Source organism: Notolabrus celidotus, chromosome 9 (genome assembly GCF_009762535.1).
Source record: "Notolabrus celidotus isolate fNotCel1 chromosome 9, fNotCel1.pri, whole genome shotgun sequence".
In the NCBI taxonomy this organism is placed as follows: domain Eukaryota; kingdom Metazoa; phylum Chordata; class Actinopteri; order Labriformes; family Labridae; genus Notolabrus; species Notolabrus celidotus.
This window is the reverse complement of record NC_048280.1, coordinates 32,921,457-32,946,710: the sequence shown is the minus strand read 5'-3', so window position 1 is coordinate 32,946,710 and position 25,254 is coordinate 32,921,457. Positions and strand designations below refer to the sequence as shown.

Below are 25,254 nucleotides of genomic sequence, written 5' to 3'. Positions count from 1 at the left end.
CTCTCCCTGTGGTGCGTAATAATTCTGCTGCTGAATAAATGAAGGCACATCATCATCTTTAAAGACGTAATCATACATTTATGTAATCTTTCATACATTTAACAACAGCTTTTTGTCAGCACTGTATCCTCCTCATCCTCTGCTGTTCAGATCTCTGTGGGGATAAAACAAACAGAACAGTGTCACCTGCTCCTCCTCTCCCTCATCACTACACTCACATCCTTTCTTCTGCTATGAATACTGAAGGATGTTTATTAAAGGGTAATTCTGCTGTTTTCAAACTGGGGTCATATTTGTCACATGCAGTCAATGATAGAGAGAAACAGATTCACTTGGAGCTCCAAACTTGGCTGTAATATCTGCAACAGAACTTTCAGGTCAACACACCTGATGAAAGAAAGTCCTTCAGAGGTTTTGTTTTCATCAGACGGGCTCAGATTGTGGTTAAAGCTGTCAGACAGCGTTTAAGAAGAACGACAGAGCAGAGAAGGAGCATTTCATAAAGGTCACATCTTTTTTTCTAACCAAACTGGTGTTGCATTGTTCTCCTTAAAGTCACCACACTCCACAGATAAATACAGTCGTGTTACCTTGTAGAACAAATTAGTTTCTTGTTCACTGCTGCTTCCACTCTCATTTTTTAATCACATTGTATTTTTTGGTCTTCATGTCTCCACTTTCTCTCACTCCATCCTTCCGTCTCAGTGCTGAAAAGTGTCAGGCAGGGAAAATCAGCTGCACTAGCAACAATTAGCATAAGAGGCACAGGCAGAACATTGAGAAATGTTGCAAAAGTCAAAAAGACATGCTGTGCTGCAAATGTGTTAACATGCTGCGAAGAGTCAGAACACTGTCCCTGATGAAGGCCACAACCCATGTTGGTTCAAAATTACAGTTCTTTATGCAGAAAGTGTTGCTGGAGTTTTTAGCTTTTTAAAACTTCTCTTCTTTTTCAACGATCCTCCACTCTGCTTCTAAAAAGCCAGAGCAGTAACATCTAAGGGTGCCATTTGTAAAGCTGTGCACACTGAAACTAACAACATTTCAATCAGGAGAGACACAGTTTGAAGATTAAAAGTTATTTATTACAACTTAATGAATAATGAGACTTCATGAAACTTGACAGACAGGAATTGAAGACTTTGCGAAGACCAGGTGAAGATGGGGAGGTGGAGGGGTGCACACCATCACTACAAGAAGGAACTAGCAGGAGAGAGAGACACATTTAAAAAGACAGCAGATAGTTGATAGGCTGGGGATAAGGGCGTGCCACTGAACTATTGGATGACAGCCGCCGCTGATTAACCAATGACAGCTCCAGAGCGTGCAGCTGGAAGACGAGGAGCTATTGAGCGAGGGAGAGGAGAGTTAAACAACTGCTGTGATTGCTTTTATAGTCTTCCTGTCTGAACTTTCACTAGAGTTACATTTCTCCACATTTAGCTCTAAAACATAATAAATAAGAAGTCACATTTTTATCTCATTTAAAACAATGTGTGATCTTTTTCACACTTATTATTGTTGTGACATATATATTTAAATACAATCACTGTTAAATCAAAATTCTAAATGTTGCTCTGCAATCCTAAATATTAAGCTTATATGTAAATTCAAACTACAGCCCAGCAGAAGTACCAAAGTAAAAGCTTCATAAAGCGATACAGAAATCCCAACCATAGTCTGTCCGTATTGACTCCTACAGGTTGCTCACAGTATTGCCCGCTGTCAAAAATAGAGCACTAATTTAGCAGAAAATGTTGTTATGGCAGTTTTAGAGTCCATAAAGTGTTTCCACAACTCTCAGAGTCAGTACTGACCCAGTCTACGGTACTGACTGACTATGGATGGGGTATTTGTATCGCTTTATGGAACTTTTATTTAGGTACTCCAGCTAGGAGGCAGTGTGAATTTACATATAAGCTAAGTCTTAAGGATCATAGAGCAACATTTAATATTTAGATTTAAAATTTAGATTTAACATTTAAAATTTAGGTTTAACATTTAACACTTTGATATAAATTTTTAATCTAAAATTAATATTTATATAAAAAATGATTTATATTTCACATTTTGGTTTAACGTTTTGATTTAAGATTTAAGATTTAGATTTAACATTTGACATTTAACATTTAGATTTAACATTTATCATTTAGATTAAACATTTTAATATAACATTTTATTTAAAATTAATATTAATATTAAAAAATGTGATATATATTTCACATTTTGGTTTAAGATTTCGATTTAAGATTTAAGATTTAGATTTAAGACTTCGATTTAACATTTGACATTTACATTTGACATTTACATTTAACATTTAACATTTCGATTTAAGATTTAACATTTCGATTTAAGACTTCGATTTAACATTTAACATTTGACATTTACATTTAACATTTCGATTTAAGATTTAGATTTAACATTTAACATTTAGATTTAATATTTAACATTAACATTTAACATTTAGTTTTAACATTTAACGTTTAGATTTCACATTTTGATATAAAATTGAATTTAAAATTAATATTTATATTAAAAATGCGATTTATATTTCACATCTTGGTGTAACATTTCGATTTAACATTAGACATTTAGATTTAACATTAGACATTTAGATTTAACATTAGACATTTAGATTTAACATTTAACATTTCGATTGAACATTTAACATTTTGATTTCAAATTATAATTTTAAATTCATGTTTATATTAAAAATGTGATTTGTTTTTCACATTTTGGTTTAACATTTCGATTTAACATTTCGATTTAACATTTGACAATTAGATTTAACATTTCACATTTCGATTGAACATTAATCATTTTAATATCACATTTTAGTTTAAAATTTATATTTATATTAAGAGTTTGATTTATATTTCACATTTTGGTTTAACATTTCGATTTAACTTTTATATTTATATGTATCATTTCGATTATTTTTCAAAATATATTGGACACGACAATATCAAGTGTGAAAAAGATCACAAATTTAGCTCTAAATGTGATTTTTAATACGTTTTAGAGCTAAATGTGGAGAAGTGTTGCTGTTATTTTCATGTCCACAACTTCACAAACGGCGCCTCATAATCATCAACAGCAAACACGCTTTGGAAACCATACAAATGCAAAGTCAATAAAACACTGAAACCTGCAACAGAAGAACTCTGCAAACTCCGGCACAAGAGCCGTGCTCAGGGCCTGTAAGGGTTGTTTAATGAAACAGTGTATTATTGACGGGGAGAAAGAGTGAAAGAGAAAGAGAGAGAGAGAGACTTGACCCTGAATGTGTTATAGATGGGAGACTGGCACAGCTTCAGAGCAGAGCGAATCATAAAATTCACAGTTTCTTGGAGATTTACAGCGAGTCCGGTCTGGACTCTGACACCGGGGCAGATAAATGTGGGGATAAGAGAGGAGTGAGAGGAATATCTGGCATCTCTTTATCCACTTTCTCCTGACCTGAGCGGGGTTCAGTGGAGGCAAGTCTTGCCTTTATAGGCCACCTTAGCTTTGTTCCAGCATCAGCCATTATACACATTACATCTGCCCTTAACTCTAAACAGCTCATGATGAAAGTCCTGTCAGAAAAACAGAGGTACAGATTTTTAAAACATTTTGTTTCATCGTCTCATATCATGTGACAACCTGGAAAGTGAAGCAGCAACAGGACCTGATCAAGTGGACAGAGGGAATATTGGTGTTTCTTCACTTCTAAAAGTGACTAATCATTCAAAAACCCTCAGGCTGTATTTGAAACGGTCTACACTTGCAGTACAGTGTTCACATACAGTCAGTATGCATTCTACCTCGGGCACTGTTTCCCACAACTTTTTTAAAATCATAAGTGATGCTAAATAAGTCATTTTGCAATCAGCTTGGACGTTGTTTACTTCCTCTTCTGAAAACGTAAATCCAGCAATGCCTGGCTCGGCAATCCTGCAGAATAGATCCAACAGAAAAGACATACTACTTACTATCTTTAAACGCAGTATGTAGTATGCAGTACATACTGCATGGAAGAAGAAGAAGAAGAAGAAGAAGAAGAAGAAGAAGAAGAAGAAGAAGAAGAAGAAGAAGAAGAAGAAGAAGAAGAAGAAGAAGAAGAAGAAGAAGAAGAAGGAGAAGGTACTTTATTAATCCCCAAGGGGAAATTCAATTTTTTCACTTGTGTTATTTTTCGGTCATGCTACATGCAGTGTTTTTCGTATATACATACAATGCACAGTTGGGGGTTCGTTGCCTTGCTCAAGGGCGCCTCAGCAGTGCCCAGGCAAGTGAACCAGCACCTCTCCAGCCACCAGTCCACCAAACTTCGTCCATACTATGGACTGAGCTACTGCCGGCCCCCCCATTGGCAGGTAGTATGGAGCAGACGGTTTCAAAAACAGCCTCAGCCTGGCCACACACTAGATGATATTAGGCCCATAAGGGCGCCATAGACTGTATAAAATATGGACGTAGTATCCGTGACGTCACCCATCTGTTTCTGAGGAGCTGTTTGAGGCAAATCGGCGGCGGCAGCCATATTGCTTCTGCGAGTCAGCTTGACGTAAAGAGGCAGAGTTTCAGCATCCTTGCCAACAGCTACAGCGTTCCTGCAGGCAGCTGTGCCTCTCATTGGAAGACTCATAATCTCAATATCTTCGAAATTGTGGCGTTAGAAAAAAATTCACCCCCTTCACAGTGAGAGCACATCGAGAAATGAGCTATTCAGACTAAACTCATCTTTTGTACCAGGCTGTAAACATGTTTATTTCTGCTGTAAAGATCGGCTTTTTCCCATTCATGTGTATGTGACTTCAGGTACTTCCAGAGCCAGCCTCAAGCCGATCCTCAATGAACTGCAGCTTTTAACATTTCCACACTGGACTCATATTTTTAGACCAGAGGTTGCCGCTTGAAGGGCACAGTTGATCTGGGGGGCGTGGCTTGATTGGAGGCCTTGATGTGTGATGTCAATATGACGATTGTTTCACTCTGACTTTGGATCGTAAATATCAAACATGTTTGATATTTCAGTAATAACCAGTGAGAAGAGCAGACTGAGAGGCGTCACTAGTTTGATGTTGCGTTTTAACAGGGCTCACAAACATGGCAGCAAACGTAAACACAGCTAAACCTGAAGTCAAGGGAATATTTCAGCTTCTCTTTTTTTGCTGCGAAACAAAACACACGCCAAGCGGCTGACGATGACGATCGTCCGCCATGTTTGTTTGTCTTCTGAACTCACGTTTGAGTAGGCAAGTTTCTGTGAGATTCCTGTTGAGACGTTAAGAGCGTGGATTCTGGATCTAGTGTGCATGTTCAGAGGATTGTGATGTTTAAAACCTGTCAAGACTATCCTCATGTGTGTGGTCTTCCACTGTTTTTAAATCGGTTAAGATCTGAAAGTCATCTGACGTGGAGCCGGCCTTGCAGAACAAGAAGATCCTGACTCCAGATGCAGTTTGAGTTTTTCTCCTATCTGTGCTGAAGCTCTCAGTGATGAAGGAGAGGATGTTTTTGGTATCATGTTGGCGTGAGCGTGCACTGTCATGATAAAACTTTGTTGTTGGCAGCCTGTTGCACAAAGTGTGGACAAAGTAAAAGCAAGCAGAGAATTTGTAAAATCAATCAATAAAGGTTATGATCTGTCATGTCCTCCCTCTGCAGCAAATCTTTGTTTTCCTGGAAAAAGAGCAGAAGTGTTTTCTTTCCCTGAATATGAGAAACAAAAATGAAGAAGCATGTTTGAGAAAAACCCTGTCAGTCAGTTTTGAGTGGGAGGATTTCTTTCTCATGTCACTCTGAAACCTGCTGGTGGTGTCGTGTGTCTGTCAGAGAGTGAACGCTTGTTGTGGAGAACAGACAAACACAGGTGTTGTAGAAAGAAAGAAGGTCTCTGGGGATGTCATTTACTTTACAGATATGCTACAGATATAATTTTTCACCAGATAGGCTACTGTTCTTATTCTGAATGTGCTGAGCAGTTCCCTCCGCTCAGCCCGTCTGTCTGGAGTCAGTAATGAGCAGAGATCCAGCAGGGAGGGTATTAAAGCTGGATTAATTTGCAGTGAGGTGGAGAAGGCTCTTTTTTTTTTTACGCTCAATAATTAGTGCGTCTTGTTCTCTTCTTCTCACAGAGCTGTTTGCAAACCACCAGAAAGAAAGATTTAGAGCTGACCATGAAAACATTGTTTACATGAAAATACAGGAAAGACACAAACAAGAGGAAGTTTCAGCTCAAGGGGAAATTAAGCTTCTCAAGAAAAAAGATAGAGATCTGTTCATACTTTGTTTCTTTATTATGTTATTTTACAGATTAGACAGTGAAGCTATTTTATTACACCCAACTGAAAAGACTCATCTGATTGTTTATCTTATCTTGTTCAGCAGTCTTTTTTAGGTGACTTGTGATCTTTCCAGATCTCGGTGAGAGAATCTGGATGTATCTGTTTAAGGACAGAAGCAGGATGGATGGGGACCAGTGGTGGTTCTAGACCAATTTTACTGGGGGGGCCAGGCTGGGGCCAAGGGTGTTGTCAGAGGGACACATTCAACCCTGACAAAAGAGATGGAGAAGGGCAAGGACTGGCTGAGAACAAACTGGCAAAACATCAGTGCATCCCTATATACTAGACATATATACTACAGTCATGGCCAAAAGTTTTGAGAATGAAACAAAAATGACATTTTCACAAAGTCTGCTGCTTCAGGGTTTTTAGGTGTTTTTGTCAGATGTTTCTATGGTATAATGAAATACAATTAGAAGCATTTCATAAGTATCAAAAGCTTTTATTGAGAATTACACAGAATTCATGCAATAAGTCAATATTTGCAGTGTTGACCCTTCTTTTTCAAGACCTCTGCAATTCTCCCTGGCATGTTGTCAATCAACTTCTGGACCAAATCCTGACTGATGGCAGTCCATTCTTGCATAATCAATGCTTGGAGTTTGTCAGAATTTGTGGGGTTTTGATTGTCCACCTGCCTCTTGAGGATTGACCACAAGTTCTCAATGGGATTAAGATCTGGGGAGTTTCCTGGCCAAGGGCCCAAAATCTTAATGATTTGTTCCCCGAGCCATTTTGTTATGACTTTTGCTTTATGGCAAGGTGCTCCATCATGCTGGAAAAGGCATTCTTCATCACCAAACTGCCCTTGGATGGTTGGGAGAAGTTGCTCTCGGAGGACGTTCTGGTACCATTCTTTATTCATGGCTGTGTTTTTAGGCAAGATTGTGAGAGAGCCCACTCCCTTGACCGAAAAGCAACCCCACACATGAATGGTCTCAGGATGCTTCAGTGTTGGCACTGTTTCACAGGTTCAGTTTTACAGGGGCACTGGCCCCTGTTGGCCCCTCCCCAGAACCGCCACTGGTGGGGACAGTCGTGGTTACTTCAGTGCAGGCTGAAACAGGACCGTGTGAATCTGCGTGTGATGATATCTGGAGCAAAACATTCCCAGTGACAGTGTTTGTTTTTTGCTGAGTCATCGTAGAGTCAAAGGACGGTGGAGGCTGTAAACTGAGTCTCACGCAGAGACCACACAGCTGTGATAGAAAGGCCTGGTTCATGGATTACACATGCTTTTGTTTTCAGGATATGTGACTCATAGAGGCGGACTACAGCGTGTGAATCCAGAGAACATAAATAAATAAAAGGATAGATGTAGGAGGATGAAAGAATGAATGAATAAAAGAGACATGTCGTATATCTTTGAGTCATAATAAGATCCTATCAGAGAGGAGACTGAAACCCATCTAGACTTAAGGTCCCAGAGTGAAGCCCCTCCCCCTGACTGACTCTCAGTCTCCTCAGCATACATTCACAAGATTGTTCAGTCATGAGATGTTTCAGTCACTTGAGCTATTGAGGCTTTGACAAAGTCTGGATAGCTCATTTCTCGATCGGCACACACTGTACGGGGGGTGAATCTTTTTCTAACGAGGCAATTCCGAAGATATTGAGATTACGAGTCTTCCAATGAGAGGCAGAGCTGACTTGATTGACAGGCGGGAACACTGTAGCTGTTGCCTAGGAGGCTCAAAGCCCGCCTCTTTACCTCACACTCGCTCGACAGAGGTTAGGTTGACTTCAGCATTTCCAATATGGCACCCATCGACGATTGGCTTCAAAACAGCGCTCAGAAACAGATGGGTGACGTTACGAACTACGTCCATTATCATACAGGCTATGGTCTGTTACTGGAGCAAATGTAGTAACACCAGAACCAAAATGTACGCTTTGTTTTATTGGATATTTGAGAGCAGCCCCTCGGTACACAGAGCTCTTAGAGGTCTCACCAAACTGCACTCCCTAATGTAGTTAAGTTCCTGTTCCAGTGTTACTCTTCCAACACAAGGAGCAACCTCCGGTCTCAAAATATGAAGTCCATGCAGAAGTGTTATAAACTGCAGTTCACTGAGAATCCGCTTAAGGCTGGCTGCAGAAACACCAGAAACCACATACACACCAATTCAAAAAAGACGATCTATACAGCAGAAATAAACATGTTTACAGCCTGGTACAAAAGACGAGTGTAGTCTGGATAGCTCATTTCTTGATCGGCACACACTGCATGGGGGGTACATTTTTTCATAACGCAGCAATTTCAAAGATATTGAGATCGCAAGTCTTCCAATGAGAGTCACAGCTGACTTGATTGACAGGTGGGAACACTGTAGCTGTTGGCTAGGAGGCTCAAAGCCCGCCTCTTCACCTCACGATCGCTCGACAGCAGCAATATAGCTGCCGCTGACGATTAGCCTCAAATCAGCGCTTCAGAAACAGATGGATGACGTCGCTGATACTACGTCCATTATTTATACAGTCTATAGTCTGGCCACACACTAGACAACATTAGGCCCAATAAGGGCACAGTTGATCAGGGGGGGTGTGGCTTGATTGGAGGCCTCGATGTGTGGTGTCAATATGACAATTGTACCGCTCCTGACTGAGTCCGTCTTCCATCCGCCGCGGTCCGGCTCCATGCGCTCTCGTCCGTCAACACCCACCGGTTGGGTTTTCTGAACGCAGCAGGGAACAGGACTGCCGGACAGCTGGAGTCATGTGACCGAGGTTTTCCCGTGGCAATCACTGAATCAAGGATTCTCCTCCTCCACTCCTCATCCATGTTGTCTTTATCAGCCTCTGAAAACCTCTGACTTGATGACTCCAGGCCTGCCTCTGCTCTAAATGACTTTTTTTGTCAAAGTTATAGTTAAGTGAAATACGATCTGGTGATAACACAGAGTGTTTTATTCTGAAAATTAACCGGATGTTTTCATTTTGTTTTGGCGCCTGACTTCCTGTCCCGCTCCATCTGCTCTGTGCTGAATTGATGCGTCATGCTCAGGCATCCGGCAAAATATGCAGAAATAAACATGTTTACAGCCTGGTACAAAAAACAGCTTGGGTCTATGTAGCTAATTTCTCAATCAGCACACACTGTACAGGGGGTGAATTTTTTTCTAACGCAACGGTTCAGAAGATATTAAGATTACGAGTTTTTGCCCAAATAAGGACATGACTTACGGTCGGGAACACTGTAGCTGTTGGCTAGGAGGCTCAAACCCCGCCCCTTTATGTCACACTCTGACTGGTTGCGTTCCGTATTTCCAATATGGCTGCCGTCGTCGATTGGCTTCTAAACAACGCTCAGGAACACATGGGTGACATCACGGATACTACGTCCATTATTTACACAGTCTATGTTCCAACATGATCCATCATTCATCAGCTTCCTCTATTGATTCTGGATGTTGTGTGTTAGTATCTCTGCAGCATGCTGTCTGAACCTTCACCTATAGCCTCTTTTACAAATCCTCCACATTCAGCCTGAGGCTGTAGAGGGTTTCAGGACCTTGGTACGCCATCTCATTGCTCCATCCCTTTCTTATTTATGAATCACATTTCCTTGTATCCTAAAGGGAATCCCATCACAGTGTGTCTCCACAAACATGGTGTGTAAACATCTTTTAAAAAAGACAGTTTTATAACTATTTTCAGGACACAGGTCTGTGAATCTGTTAATCATCTGCTTTTCATTATTTTATTATCTATTCCATAAAGGATTATGGAAACTCCATTATATTTAGTAGTGTTACCTGGCTTGAATGCAGCTCATCTACACTGATGTGGAGAGTAAGTGTCAGCCTTGGCTCTAAGACTCTAAAATTACTCCCGTCCTTTTCAGTTTTTAACAAAGACCACAGTTTTTACACCTAAGACTTAAGTGAGAAAACATCAGGATCAAACCCTCAACGAGAGGAGCATCCTCTGCCTCAAGAAGTGTTAGTATGGGGAGCTCTTTGGATCTGGGTGGATACACCGTCGTTTGAGGACCGTGCTGAGACAGTAGAGGTGTTTAGATTGTTTAATTGTGATGAAATAAACAGGATCAGTTCTCATGTGGTGCATCTGGCTCCCGTGGATCCCTCTGCAGCAGCTGTTAGAGGAGGAATGGAGGAGTCTGATTGGACAGACTCGATGTGTACCTGCCTCTGCTCTTTTTTTCCACCTTGTTCCTGCACTCATCTGTTTTCTTTCCCTCTTTTTCCTCCTCCACTCGCTGAAATAATTGAACAAAGAAAATGAAACCTGTCTTTGTTTAACATGAAGATTGAATCACGTTAGTCTGGTCTCTGTCATCCTTCAGAGTTCTCTCCATCTCGTCTTGGACTCAAGCATACTGGTCTTGGTCTACCTGTTTTTGGTTTCCGTGCTCTTTGAGATATCCCATCTTCTTGAATCTCTCAGAGAGAGCGTGCTCATCCTCCCGTCTCTGAGGCAGAACGTCTCAGCTCCAGCTCTTCACCTCTGTGCTCCCTCGTTTGACGGATGAGATACTGAAATTATGTAATCCCAGAATCACACAGTGTCTTCAAATATCTAAAAAATCATCCCCCTCTCTTCATGTCTGTTCACCCCCCTCTCCCCCCTTCAGAGAGAACCCCAACCTTTCATTCCACCTGCCCTTTTGTATGCACCTGCAGACTCTGTGTATCTTTTTGATCTGCTGTGGCTTTGATTTTACCTTGAACATACACATGAATATAAATCCCTCGCTCTATGCAAAAGGAGAATGCAGATGCGAGTGAAGTGCAGGCAGATGGTTGGAGAGGTGGATGTGGGGCTGAATTGTCCTGAGAAACAGAGCCCCGCTGGCAGAAACAGACAGGGGAGTCTCATCAGGCTTCTGAAGAACTTCTGCTGAATGATTCATGTTTACAGTCAAACTGCTGCCTGCTGGATAACACCTCCACAGAAACACAGAGGGACTGCTGAACGTTTTAACACCTCTCTCTCTCTGATCACATCAAAGTGTCTGTTTTGTGGTATGACTGTGATTCCCTGCACCACGTGAGGTTTTGTAACAGCATGTGAGTTCAGTTCTCACAGTCATTGAGCACAGGATGGGGGGTTGAATGATTGTGAAGTTTGAAAACATGCCAAATTTTTGTGCATTTATTCCACCAGACAGGAGGAGGCTCACTTTAATCACAGTGGAGTAAAAGATGTCACCTAGCAAACGGATGGACCCTGGAAGTTTTGTTCTAAAGGATGTTTTTGGATCTGACCCCAGTATGGTCCGATTTTATCTTCACGCTCACGCTCTACTTTTCTTCACAGTGAAACACAGTAAAGCTGCAGCAGCATGACAGGCTTTAAAATCACATCCTGATCCTTTAAATGTTGACCTTTAAGAGGGTTTAACAGAGAGAGGAGTTCTCCACAGAAGTGTCCGTGTCTCCAACACAAACAGGTCTCATAATAACAGCCTGTAAAAACACCGAATAAAACTGGTTCATGCTCATGGAGGTGTCTCTATGATGCTCTTCTATGATTGTTAGGTGCCTTGACAACTTTTAAAGGGATAGTTTCTTTGTTTTTGTTTGTTTTTCAGTGTGGTTGTATGAGGTAGGAAAGAGAATTGATGTGTGCACTCAAAAATACTCAAAAAACTCTAGATGCTGACTTAAAGTGGACAATACAAGTGAAAACTGTCAGTGCTCCCTTTAAATGTCATTAAATGACAGCAGCTTGAAGATACGAACGCAATTTACGGCCAAATTCCACCGGATCCGTTCTATTCTAGTCAATGTGTTAACTTCCACTGGATCCACTGTGTTGCGTTCCGGCTCGGTCTCTGATTCGGCAGGTCGGAGCCCTCCGGATCAGACTTCTATTTTTGATGCCTGGGCACGATGAATCAATCTCAACAGAGCAGATGGAGTGGGACAGGAAGTCAGGTTTCACCAAAACAGAATGAAAACATCCGGTTAATTTACAGGATCAAACACTCTGTGTTATCACCAGATCGTATTTCACTTAACTACAACAACAAACCGTCATGATGAGAGGAGCCAGGCCTGGAGTCAACAGGTCTGAGGTTTTCAGAGGACCAGAAAGACAACATGGATGAGGAGAGGAGGAGGAGAATCCTTGATTCAGTGATTACATTGGGAGAACCTCAGTCACATGACTCCAGCTGTCCTGCGGTCCCGCTCTGAGACAGACTGGACATGGATCTGGTGGAAGTCCCGGGTTATCCTTAGGCAGTCATCAGAAATTCAGCAACAATTGTGGCCAATTTATCAGCTATTGAAGCAAGGTGGCAAACCACACAAAAAGCTCAGTAATACATAATGATAGCAAAGAACAATGTGAATCTGTGAAAGGTCAACAGCTTGAGGACTCAAGCCAAAAATCAATTAATTAATTAATTAATAAATAAAGGAAAAAGGCCGCCATTATACTTACTCCATCATAGAGATTTCCAAGTGCATGCAAACCATAAAGAGTCCCTCTAAGCTGCACTGAAAAGAAAGTAAGATAGATAAAGAAACAGTCAGCTTAATGAGGGGGTGGTGTTGACCCCGTCTGTAGCTGTTAGTGGTCTACCTCCTGTTACAACTCTCTGTCTGGTTTCTCAACAGTGGGGGCAGAGCCGATAGAGATCCCCTGTGAGTGATGCACTTACTGTTGACAAGTACCTCATACAATCACACCTTCAAAAAACTATTACTACTATTCCTTTTAGTCAGGAGTCTTTGAGTGTCCATCAATCATGAGGGTTTTAAGATGAGCTGAATGATCCGCAGACATCTCCTCTTGTCCTAAACCAACAGAGACAGATTTTAAGTATGAAAATGCTTTATAATTTTTTTAGGTCCCGAGCACTGACGAGCAGTGGCGGCGATTATTCTTTGTCGCGCGACCGAGATTGCATTTGTGGAGCCTTTAACATGCATGAAAGCGCGCATTTGAGCAAAATGAGCATGCTCATCAGGCCTGGTGAAAAATTTGAGAATTTATGGGTCTTGCGCAAAATTTCTCAAAAATGTGCTCAGTAGCGCCCCCTAGAGTTTTCAAAAACCCTTCCCCATAGAGGTTATTTTGAGCTACATGCTTGAAAATTAATAGGCATATCCATGTCATCAGGACGCACAAAAAAGCCTCTTACACCCATATCCGAAAATCAACAGGAAGAGCGCCACCTCGCTTTGAAAATGCAAAATGGCGCCCAAATAAGGGGGCATACTTTTGAGAACTCGTCCGAGGGGTTTTCTCCAATTCAGTCAAAACAAGGCATATTCTATAGTAGACACATTGATGATTCAAACTCACTAAAGGCATTCCGTTCAGACTAAGATTGTGGGCGTGGCAGACTTTGAGGCGGTGCATCAAACGCACATACAGCTTTGAATGTGAAGAATGACGCCCAAATAAGGGTGCATACTTTTGAGATCTCCTCATAGGGTTTCTCTCCAATTTAGTCCCAAAGAGGCACATTCTATAGCAGACACATTGACGATCCAACATGATTAGAGGCATTCCGTTCATACTAAAATTGTGGGCGTGGCAGACTGTCAAGTTTGGAGGTTTTCTTGGCAATCGGCCAAAAACTTGGAACACTAGCACCACCTAAGGGACACAGGCGGTATATACTCTCAGATCTTGCTTGGCTTATATCAGGCGGTGGTTTACATTTGGCGGTGACTCACATAGGCAGTGGCTGCAGGTGTGCGAGGGCCTGTTCATCGCCGTTTGCGGCTTTAGTTTTCCTTTTCCTTTTTTAGAAAACATGACATAAAATACTAAAAAACTGTTTCTTCAAACTGTTTTCATGTCTGAAAGAAGGCCTGGGCTTCTTGAACTCTAATGTGCATCTTACAGGTGTTATGTCGGCTGATATCAGAGTTTGACTGAGCTGAGGGAGGAGAGATGTTTGTGCTGAGTTGTTTTCATTGAAGTAACAGTCCTTTGATACGTGCTATAGTTCACAGTCATCACTGTCTGATTGGTTTCCGTGTGTCTGCTCCCTCATGAATGATCTGATTTTGTATTTACCTGATCATCTTTTCTCCAGACAGGCGATTGTTGTGAATAAGAAGAACCTGTTGTCCTGACCCTTCGCTCTTGTTGTTTGTTTTTCTGTGCAGGATCCTGGCTACTGTGGGGGCAGATTTCGATCTACGAACACTGAGGGCGGTGAGAGTGTTGCGGCCGCTAAAACTGGTCTCTGGCATTCCAAGTAAGTAGTCTTCCCATTTTATATATACGTCTTATTTTTTCATGCATAAAACACACTGTCTGTGAGAAGCTGTTTTCAGGTAGCTGTCATAAGTCTCACCTCATGAACTCACTCAACCTTTGACAGAAATGCAAAGACAGAAAATAAATCTTTGTTGTTTCCTCTCCTTCAGGTCTTCAGGTGGTGTTGAAGTCCATCATGAAAGCCATGGTACCTCTGCTGCAGATCGGCCTGCTGCTCTTCTTCGCTATCCTCATGTTCGCCATCATCGGCCTGGACTTCTACATGGGGAAGTTCCACCGCACCTGCTTCAGGAACGACACAGGTGAGCATTAGGACTCAGAGGGATACACGGGGTTGAGGTGTTAAGCTCACCGTAACATGATTAAACCTATTTCACGGCTTAGGACTCAGGACTCAGGTGCAGTGTTAGGAGGGACTTAAACACAGAGGGGGCGCTGACAGACAAACAGGCTGTTTTCTGACAGTGAGCAGAATTACATTTAGTTCTTAGTTTCTTCCCAGTGACAGTTTCAGATGTTGCACACCATGGATGCTGTTGTAAGAGGTGAAACAGCATTTATACGTATCGATCATGGTTCAGAGAGACCGGATTACACTCTCCGCCCAGCAGATCCACTGTGACGCTCCTTTCTCTGCAGACCACTGTAGGGACCCTCTGCATGAAAACTGTGATGCAGTGCATGTTCTATTTATTTGGAAGACTTTATCTCTGGTGTATTATCCTGATAGTTTGCAGCTGTACAGACAAAACAAAGCATAAACATATATACTGTAGATAAAGAAGCCCTGGAGATGGTGTTCTTCTGCCTACAATCAGTCAAGTCAATTCTAGTGTACAAGATTTCAAGTTTTCCATACAATCTTTATGATACATTTTTATATGAGAAATAACAAAAACTCTGGGAGAAATGTGATGTGCACAACAGATTAACATTTTCTGAAAGACCTTCAAATACTAAAAATATCAAACTAAACTCTTTAAGTTAAAATCAAACGATGGAGAAATACAGCAACAACATCAGCAGCAGGCCTGAGTGAGGAAAGTGTGATGATAATAAAGAATTGAATGGAGTCAAATATAACCCCTTACACTTTACAATCAGAGCATGATCATCACTTATAGAAAATGGGAAGTTATAAAAGCAGAAGTCCAGCGTTCATAAACGATGGTCTTCTAATTGTGAGCATCATAAACAATCTAGTTTCAGCTCTATGCGGTCAGCTAATAACACGTTTCAGGTTGTGTGATATTGAATATCCATCTCACTCCTGTTAATAGTTTGTTAGATGTTGTTAATGATGACTTTTCAAAGACACACCTCCTCCATACGAGTTAGGACGGTCCATGTCTTGCCATGAATTTCCCCATTGTGGGACGAATAAAGGAGTATCTTATCTTATCTTATCTTATCTTATCTGAAATCAACAGAACAACGCCGATCTGGAGGCTGATCGTGTTTCTGTTTGGTTTCCTGAAGGTGTTTGTTCTCTCACTTTGAACTTCAGCCATGCAGGCAGCTACACAAGCTTAGCCTGCTGTGTTTTGTGAACTCTGCATGTGTTCTCTCAGTGGGCACAGTCTTACCCACAAGACTGAATCATATTCAGTGAATGTCTGAGGAGTCTCAAGGAGTGTTTTGACTATAGATTATCATTTTGCACATCTTAGACAATGAATATAGTGCACACCTCTGAGCATAATTATAGTACAATTTTAAATAAGAAGCACTGTTGGAACATTTTACCACCATTAGTCGTCTGTGTCTTACACAGCTGTACAACCAATACCTGTATAATCTGCTCACCACTATCATCTCTCTCTCTCTTCATCTCCTCTATCCCTCTCTCCAACACGGTCTCAGCAGACGTGTGTCAAACATGAGTCTGGTCCTGCTGGAGGTTTCTGCCTGTTAACCCTCCTGTTGTCCTCAAATTTACTAACAGCTTTTATCCTTGGGGTCAATTTGACTCCAGCAATTTAAACCTCCAGAAACTGATTGTTACCTAGGTTTATGTGTCAGGTAATTTATGTTTCTTTGTTGACTACCTCAATAGCCCTTTAAATAAAAATATATTTAAGCATAAACACAATTTAAAGCATTTAGAAGGACTTTATTTGTAAAACAGAACATCAAACTGCTGGGAGTTTGTCATGCTCTCGTCGGCCCTGCCTTGTTTCTATGTTATCAAAACATATGACACAGGACTCATCATTGAAAGTCTTTAGAGACATGGTTATGTTGTATTAACTCTTGATTAGGAAATATTTGACCTCAATCTAAAGGTTGAGGGGGGCTGTTTTAGGTTTTAAAAATGTATGTTATAGGTCACTTATATGTTATAGTGACCTCAATATCATCCAAAACAAGAGCCATTGTGTTAAATGTTGATATGTCTTATGTTCTATACAGCTAAAACAGCCTGGGGTCAAATTGACCCCAAGGAACATCCGTGCATAATTTTTTTTCACAGGAAATTGGAACACATCAACATTTTAATTTTATTATTTCCCAGTTGTCCCTATTAAATTAGGAGAAGTCATGAAATATGAAGCCAAAAATATGATGTTAATCATTATGGGGTCCAATTGACCCCAAGGGTAATAGGAGGGTTAAAGGAAGTTTGTCCTTGCCACTGTAACTTGCTAAATGCTGCAAAGTGCTCTGCTCGTGGTGGATTAAGATGAGATCAGTCCGAGTCCTGTCTGGCACTCCAAGAAGGAAGTGACCGCTTTAATTCAAAGCATGCAGGATGAATAGTGAGGCCACTTTTAAAAGCTGCCTCCCTTATTGGGTTGTAATCATGCATATTAAAAAAAAGGTCGTATACAGTTACCGTATAAAAGCTCCTAGTGGAGTGCTGGTTTGATTGAAAACACTCAACAATCCAAAAGAAGTAAAGGAGACAGGTGCTGCAAGTCTCAGAGAGTTGGTTGCAGGCACTGGGTTCATATTGAATTCACAGCTACCGCTACTGAGCTACTGGCCGCTAGTGAGGGCATAAAAATGGGACACTCGTAAAAAGATTTTCCACTTTATCATCCAGCGACGGTTCAATAAGGTGGAATAAAAAAACAGGTAAACCAATAGAAACTTAATCCATAGTGGTCTCCTGTATATTAAAATCATTTATCATTCTCTATCAGACCTTTTAGTTTGTAATAAGTCGATCTGGATGCTTCCCCTTATAAAAATGTGTTCCTGTATCCTTCTACAAATCCAGATTACAGTCCCTGGTTTGTATTGAGATTAAGAGTGACTTTAAGTGTTAGTGACTCTGGATAGAAACAGGTAATGATGTTGAATGACCTTAAAAGCTGCCGTCCTCTGTATCATGTCGTTGAACACATGTATAATACATAAGGCTTATTTCTTCTGTATCCCAGCACGAGAGGAACTTTTACATAATACATCTCCAGCCCGCTCTAAAAATACCTCTGATGTGTGTGTGTGTGTGTGTGTGTGTGTGTGTGTGTGTGTGTGTGTGTGTGTGTGTGTGTGTGTGTGTGTGTGTGTGTGTGTGTGTGTGTGTGTGTGTGTGTGCTGTAGGCGAGCAGGCAGCAGATTTCCCCTGTGGTATGGAGGCCCCGGCGAGGACCTGCGCTGTTGGCACCGTCTGTCGGGAGTTCTGGATCGGACCCAGCTTCGGCATCACAAACTTTGACAACATACTGTTCGCTGTTCTCACAGTTTTCCAGTGCATCACCATGGAGGGATGGGTGGACATCCTCTACAACGTGAGTCCACTTACACCAGATATGAGCACTGATGTTTCTAAAGCACTGTGTATGTCCAACCACATGGATGGGGTAACCTGTAGGCCTGATTTAGGCCCTGAACTCATACTCCTCTCAAACTCGCTGTTTGTTTTCATACTCTATCAGGTAATTATGAGTCCTTTCATCCTTTTTGGAACTCGATGACACTCTGTTCTTTTCCTTAAAGTTATATTTCTGGGCTCTTTGCCTTTATTTGATAGGACAGCTGAAGAGAGACAGGAAATGGGGGGAGTAGAGAGCGGGGAAAGACATGTATTTTTTTTTTCAAACTCCTTTTATTCTCATTTGGTTTTTCCAACAAACACAAAAGAACAAACAGAGATCATGATCTCACCGAGATCAACAAGACACAACACATAGAGAGACTAACACATGCTCAGCACAGGATGTTCCCAAACACCAGCTCCTGGTTCTCCACAGTGCACAGCACCTCTTTGAGACCCCACAGGTGTGTGAACTCATCCAGGCCTTGGGTCAGACTGAAGTACCTAAAATCGATCCTCAGCCTGACCTGCACCATCCTCACAAACAGGACCTGAGGATCCACGTCCTCAGAGCGCTCCAGCCGGTCCCTCCTGCTCACATAAATGGCCAGCTTTGCCTGACCCAACAGAAAGTTCATCAGCTGACTCTTCACCTTGTCACACTTTCCGTACCTGCACCCAAGGATGAACACCAAAGACATGGGGAAAGACATGTAGGAAATGGTAGCGGGCGGGAATCGAACCGGCGACCCCTGTGGCGAGGACTGTAGCCTCTGTATGTGGGGCACTAAGACCGCTAGGCCACCATAAAATTGTTAGACCCTACATAAAAGCCAGACAGAATAAATATGTTTTTAGTTTACATTTAAAAGTCTCAATATCTCCATCAGATCCTCTCAGAACAAAACTGGCGTACGCCAATTTTCACGCCAAGTGTTGTGCGTAAGCAATGTTTATAAATGAGACCCCTGGTTTTTGTTGCTTTGAAGTGCAGACTCTTTCCTCAAGATAGCAACACGTCGCCTTTGCAAGTGACCACACTTCAGTTTAAGACGTACGCACTACCAGGTGCTAATGTTGGTGCAAGTTCATTCAGTATTTACACCACTGTACATACATGAGGACTGTGCCAGGTGGTAAATAACAATGATGCTGCAGTGCATGCCAAAATGCTTCTTGCCCATTGTCTAATAGAGGAGCACCTTTCTACAAAAACAGACACCTGATTTAAACACAAAGAAGTCAAAAACCGTCATGCAGCATGTATGAATGCTCCCACCAGCCCGGCCTGTTCATGTTTTCCAAGACCCTGTGCTGCTCTTCCTGCCTGCTCCCTCCCTTCCTTCCCTTCCTCTCGGGGATGATTAGAGGAGAGCACAAGAGCCTGCGGAGGATGACTAACACAGCCACAGCTCCCATTAGAACCACAACACAGCAATCTCACTGCTAGCATGAAACAAATCACAGCACTCTTCCATTTGCATAAACTCTGGCTTGTATCGTACCAGGGAAACAATTATGCAATAGGTTAAATAATTAAACAGCTGTAGTGGTAGAAGAATGTGTGTTTATCAGTGTGAGTTTCTGCTGAAACAGAAACAGAGAGAAGGGTAGAGGCAGAGAGCGATCGATAGTTTGGTTGCTGAGAGAAGGAAAAGGCGTGGTGGACGGATGTTGCTTTGATGCTTCTTTTAAGTCAAATAATTGTTTCCCTGCTGTAACAGAGACTCATTTATCAGACACTGAAACACTGATACAAAGACTGCAAATGAACTGGTTCATCAGAGACTCTGCTGAAGATCAGATATCTTATGTTTTGATTTGGCATTATTTATCGTCACTGATAGATTTCTTTCTTTGGATTTTAATTCTTTAGAATGCCTTACTGAAATAAATAAATAATAATAATAATCAGAGGATCAGTGCATAAATTGACCTAAATAGAACTGAATGACAAAAATGGCCACAAATGTTAAATGGGGATGTGTTTTTTTTAACCTTGTCAGGTCGCACGCAGTCATGCTGGAATAATTTTCCAGGACAATCTGTGATTTTCCAGGACATTTTACTTTTTCTCCCATTTTCCAGGTGTTTTCCAGTACTGGAAAACTGGCCAACTGTTTTCCAGGTTTTCCAGGATGCGTGGGAACACTGCATTTTCTGAGATTAACCTCACACATTTTGAGGGTTATAAAATGAAGAATTTTGTGAGAAGAAACAGAAAAGTTTTTAAGAGCAACTCATCACTTCTCACTTTTTCACATCAGATGCCACTGTCGTGCATTATGTCTACAGTGCTCAACCTTGTAAAATTGTACTTTTCAATCAGTTTTCGGACTTTATTGTGATCATCTGTCCTGAATTACAGAAAATCCTTTAATTTGAGGTTAGGACATGACCATGATGGGGGAGTAAATACATATTAGGATAACCTCCATACTCCTATTCTGGAAAATGTGTAAATTTGTTCTTACAAATGTGTGTTTAATCTCCAAAAATTTCACTACTCAAGCTCCGTTTTTCTTAATGGCTCTAACCTGGGGAGTCCACAGGATGGGTGTGCGCCGCGTTACGGCTGTGACACGGCTTTGCTCTGTCCGAGGGCACGCGCCCTGGTCTACAGGACGAGTGTTGGGAGTGTAGCGAAGCTCAGAGCAGGCAGGATCAGCTAGGTCCAGTATAGAGAAAACAACATACAAACAACAGGAAACAGAGCCTTTCTGTGGTTGGATTTCTGCTCATTTGGATAGTATTCTATTACTTTTGTGCCATTACTGAGTTTGCTGCAGAACTTTTAAGTTTCGAACAGTTAACACTAGGGGGGAGCCCGACTAAGGATTTGCTTAGTCGAATCTGATTCATCAGATTTTACCCATAGTCGGCGAATAGTCGAGTGTTTTTTGTTTTTCCTTATTGACCCAAAGTCTGCATGACAATATTACGCATAACCCTTTACAATTAAGAGACTCATAGCTTAAAGAAAAAGGGACAACAGAATATTATAAGCATAAAACTTAGATTTTTTAAATCTATATTGCAAAAACAACGAGGTGATGAAGGAGAGAAAACTCAAATAAGGCCACCATCCATTAAACATGGAACAACGCGCCGTTATAGAATAAGGAATCAGGAGATATTTAAACAGTGTTCACACAGCGGAGAGCAGCACTGCGGAGGGTAGTTTGTCCAACTTAAGACTAAACATTTGTATAATGTTCAAAATCAAACCTGAACCAGCTAAAGGGTTTTTAAATCTCTTAACAGAACCTTTTAAAACAGTCCTTCGTCTTTGTCCGCTTGAGTCTTTTCAAATTGTACGTGAGGAAAACCATCGTGTGTACAGGCAGAAGTGCGCTCCTTGCTTTGTTGACTGTAAATCCTGTCTTTGAGAATATCCTCTCTGATGGTGTGGAGGTGGATGGGATGCTGTGGATTGTTTTTGAGGCTTCAGACAGCTTTGGGTATCCTTCCTCGTTCTTTTGGCCCCGTACAGTTTTTGTGTGGTCCGGTAATCCTTGATCTCACAGCCCTCTTCATGAAGCTGCTCCTCATCTTCATCACTATTTTTTAGAATCAACTGAAGTTTTATTTCCTGAAATTTTGAGCTGCCATGAACGTAGAAAGATTTAAAGACCAGCTGAGGTACGTCTGCTCCACAGGTCCCTACTAAATAGGAGAGTCCACCTTTAATTACCAGGGGAGATTTAATTACCACTTTAAGAAGATTTAACACTTCAAGACCTGTTCTCAGAATTACATTAAATAAGTCTATATTTATATCAAAATAGGATTTATGAGACACTGTTTTTAAGGGAAACAGGAAAATAATGTAAAATTAGACATTGAGCACCCCCATGGTTTGAATGGAATGATCCACATTTCATATGCAAATATTTGACTATGAGATTGGCAGTCGACTGAGGCTCGTTAGAACGAGTCGTCGAATATTCCACTATTTGGGGTCACCCCTAGTTAAAAGTTTAACAGTGAGTTTAATAATTATTATTCGGCTCTATTTTGTTGTCCTGTTACCTTCTGACACAGTTATCTTAAAGTCCTGTTGTAGTCGACCTGGATTGTTGATCCGTGGCTGTTTGCAGCATACATCCATAATCGATGAGTATTTCTGATCTAAACGGTCTTTAAATGGTCGGGAGTCCGTATATGATGTTGTATTTTGAGATTGGTGGAAGTTGCATGCGATCCTGGTGCCTGACTTCCTGTACAGGTCGTTCTTTTCTGTGCCTTTTTTTGTTTTGCAGATACACAATCATGAGACCTGCTGTCGTCCCCTGAGAAAAGCTTTAGTACATAGCTTTTCCTGAGAACCAGGCTTTTGTTATTGCTTTTACTGAAATGACCAATGATGAGGAAATGAGTGTGATGACTGCTTTATTGATTGAGATGGTACAATCAAAAAACAACTACAGCACATTTATGATCAGTCTGAGTGAGAAGCTGCTTTTTCTTTTCCTGCTTTCTGTTCTTATTTAACCTTACCTCATGAATCTGATGATCCGGCTTGTTATGTTGATTCTGGCTCACGTTCTAATCCTTCATTTACATCGTCTCCATCCAACATCTCTAAGATTTAGGACCTTTGCTCCGTCACTATCGTCTGAAAAATCCCCATTAGACTGAGGTGTTAATCAATAATTAGTCCATATGGAGCAGGTGGGTTTGAGAGATTATGACCACTCTGTCATCCATCATCAGTCGGCTCCTCCTCCTGTCTGCTGGATCACTGTCAGACGGGTAATGTGCTCTGACCGCGGGCACAGGTTGCTCCTCTGGTTGAATATGATTGGTGGATTCTCGAATTGAATTGTCGAGGTAGGATTGACGGCTGTCTCATTCCCTGCCGCTGTGGGACCCGGCTGTGTCCTCTTCATCAGAGTGGCCATCCATCATGGCTGGATGTGCTGCTCGTCAGTCTCTGCCAACACTGCGACTCTGTGATGGGGATGGAGGGCAAAACTCAGGCTGTCAATTCCTCATTAGGAGACCCCGAGCCCTTGCAGCCATAAACTATGGTTTCTGACAGACATGTTGGGTTTTATGGTGTCTTACAGCTCTGTGTGCAGAAAACATGAACTAAATCAGCAGAAGAACATCGGAGGAATATTTATACAAAGGAGATAAGACTTTGAACCAGACAGAAAGGAGTGACTGAAGCAAAGAAGACTTGGTGTTGAATCCAATATTTATTGTTGGATTTTATATCTTAAAGGTCCTGTGAGGAGTTTTGGACCGGTGATGAAACCGACTGATACAAACAGGGATGCCTCTTTATGAGCTACAAAAACAAACATGACCATCAGCAACAATTTGTAATGCCTATAACCACTGTAGGGGTGTGTGTGAGGGGGGGGGTAGGTGTCAGACCAGACTACTTACAACATGCTCAAGAAAAAGCTGTCTTTACTTTTCCCTCAGCAAATATTCACAGCAAGCCTTACATTTCACTGTTAACAGAAAGCAGGATATGATTTTACATAACAGTTCTTCATTTCTACAGGACAAAACCAGCCGAGGGACAAAAGCTCACTTTGTCCACAGGGGGCGCCAAAACTCACAGAAGTTCCTAACAGGGACTTCAAACACAACAAAGGCTTATAGGAAAGATAAACGTCCTTAGAAGGACTTATCAAAGCTGTAAGTCTGTGTTCTTACAATCTCCGAGCCCTTAAGCCGCCATCTAATGACTTGAAATGTCTCGCGGAGCGATGGCTAACTTCTCTGTAATAGAATAAAATATGGTAATATAATAAAATGACTTCAGCTGGGGCGCCGTTGGCCTAGCAGCCTAGCAGCCTAAGTGCACGCCCCACATACAGAGGCTATAGTCCTCGCTGCAGCAGTTGCAGGTCAGAGTCCAGGCCTCGACCATTTGTTGCATGTCTTCTCCCGCTCTCTGCTCCCCACATTTCCTGTCTCTCTTCAGCTATTTTATCCATTAAAGGCGAAAAATGTCCCAAAAAAATAACTTAAAAAAGAAAATGACTGAAGCTGAGACTTCCTATCCATTGGCTGCATCGTTAAGCAACTTGGGCTGCAGCTGTGGGTTCAGAGCAGGAATAAAGTCTGTCATTACTTTATTCATTACATCCCTTAAAGGTGACATATTATGCTCTTTTTCATCAAAATATATTGGTCTAAGAGGTCCCCAAAACATGTCTTTAAAGTTTATGCTAAAAAAAACACTTATAAATCAGATTTTGGTCTGCCTGTAAACCCCTCTTTTTCAGCTCTGCTCAGAACAGGCTGTTTTCTGTGTCTGTGCCTTTAAATGAGAATGAGCTCTCTGACCACGCCCCCTCAGGACGTGGATGTGGCCTTGGCTGTCCAGCACGTTGATCTAATGTTTACACGTTGGCTGAATATACATGGCTGCTCACAGACACGCGTTACTTCAACCCTCTGAATCTGATCCAGAATCTGATCCTGATGGAGAGGCGCCTGCAGCAGGACCTTTCTGAACCATCGGTCACAGATTTAGTGTTTCTTGTTGTTTTATTTGTCAGTATGTCGACGTGTGTGTTGGTACACAGGGACGAACATGTAGCTATGTGGCTATGCTAACTAGCGCTAGCACTTTTCCATGAAAAATAAAAATCATCCACTAGATCTTCAAATCTGCAGACGTGGGGAGTAAAACCGACCTTTGTGTTTATTAAGACAGCCTACAACTAGCATGCCTCCCTCCTAAGCTCCTTGTTAGCACACATGTGTGCAGGGAATGAAAAACAGAGGAGGGGTTGAGTTGTATTTTATACAGTCTATGGGCTGAACAAGCTCCAAGCTCTGACTTACGTTACAGACCGGATGTCCTTGTGACGTATGAAAAACACTGAAAACTGAAACGGCTGGTTTCAGCACACATTTACAGAAAGGTGCAGAAATCAGAACAGGGGCAGAATGGATTCTTTTCATTCTCGGGGGTTTGTAGAC

At 41.6% G+C, this 25,254-nt stretch overlaps 1 protein-coding gene across 1 annotated transcript in view; it reads left to right on the top strand.

Moving 5' to 3' along the window:
* The window catches only part of cacna1ba (calcium channel, voltage-dependent, N type, alpha 1B subunit, a), a 234,712-nt gene that overhangs the window by 70,501 nt on the left and 138,957 nt on the right, over nucleotides 1–25,254 (top strand). Inside the window, exons 4-6 of the mRNA XM_034692917.1 lie at nucleotides 14,426–14,517; nucleotides 14,690–14,842; nucleotides 18,090–18,277. Coding sequence (XP_034548808.1) covers nucleotides 14,426–14,517; nucleotides 14,690–14,842; nucleotides 18,090–18,277 — 433 coding nt within the window. The remainder of the gene's footprint in view (nucleotides 1–14,425; nucleotides 14,518–14,689; nucleotides 14,843–18,089; nucleotides 18,278–25,254) is intronic.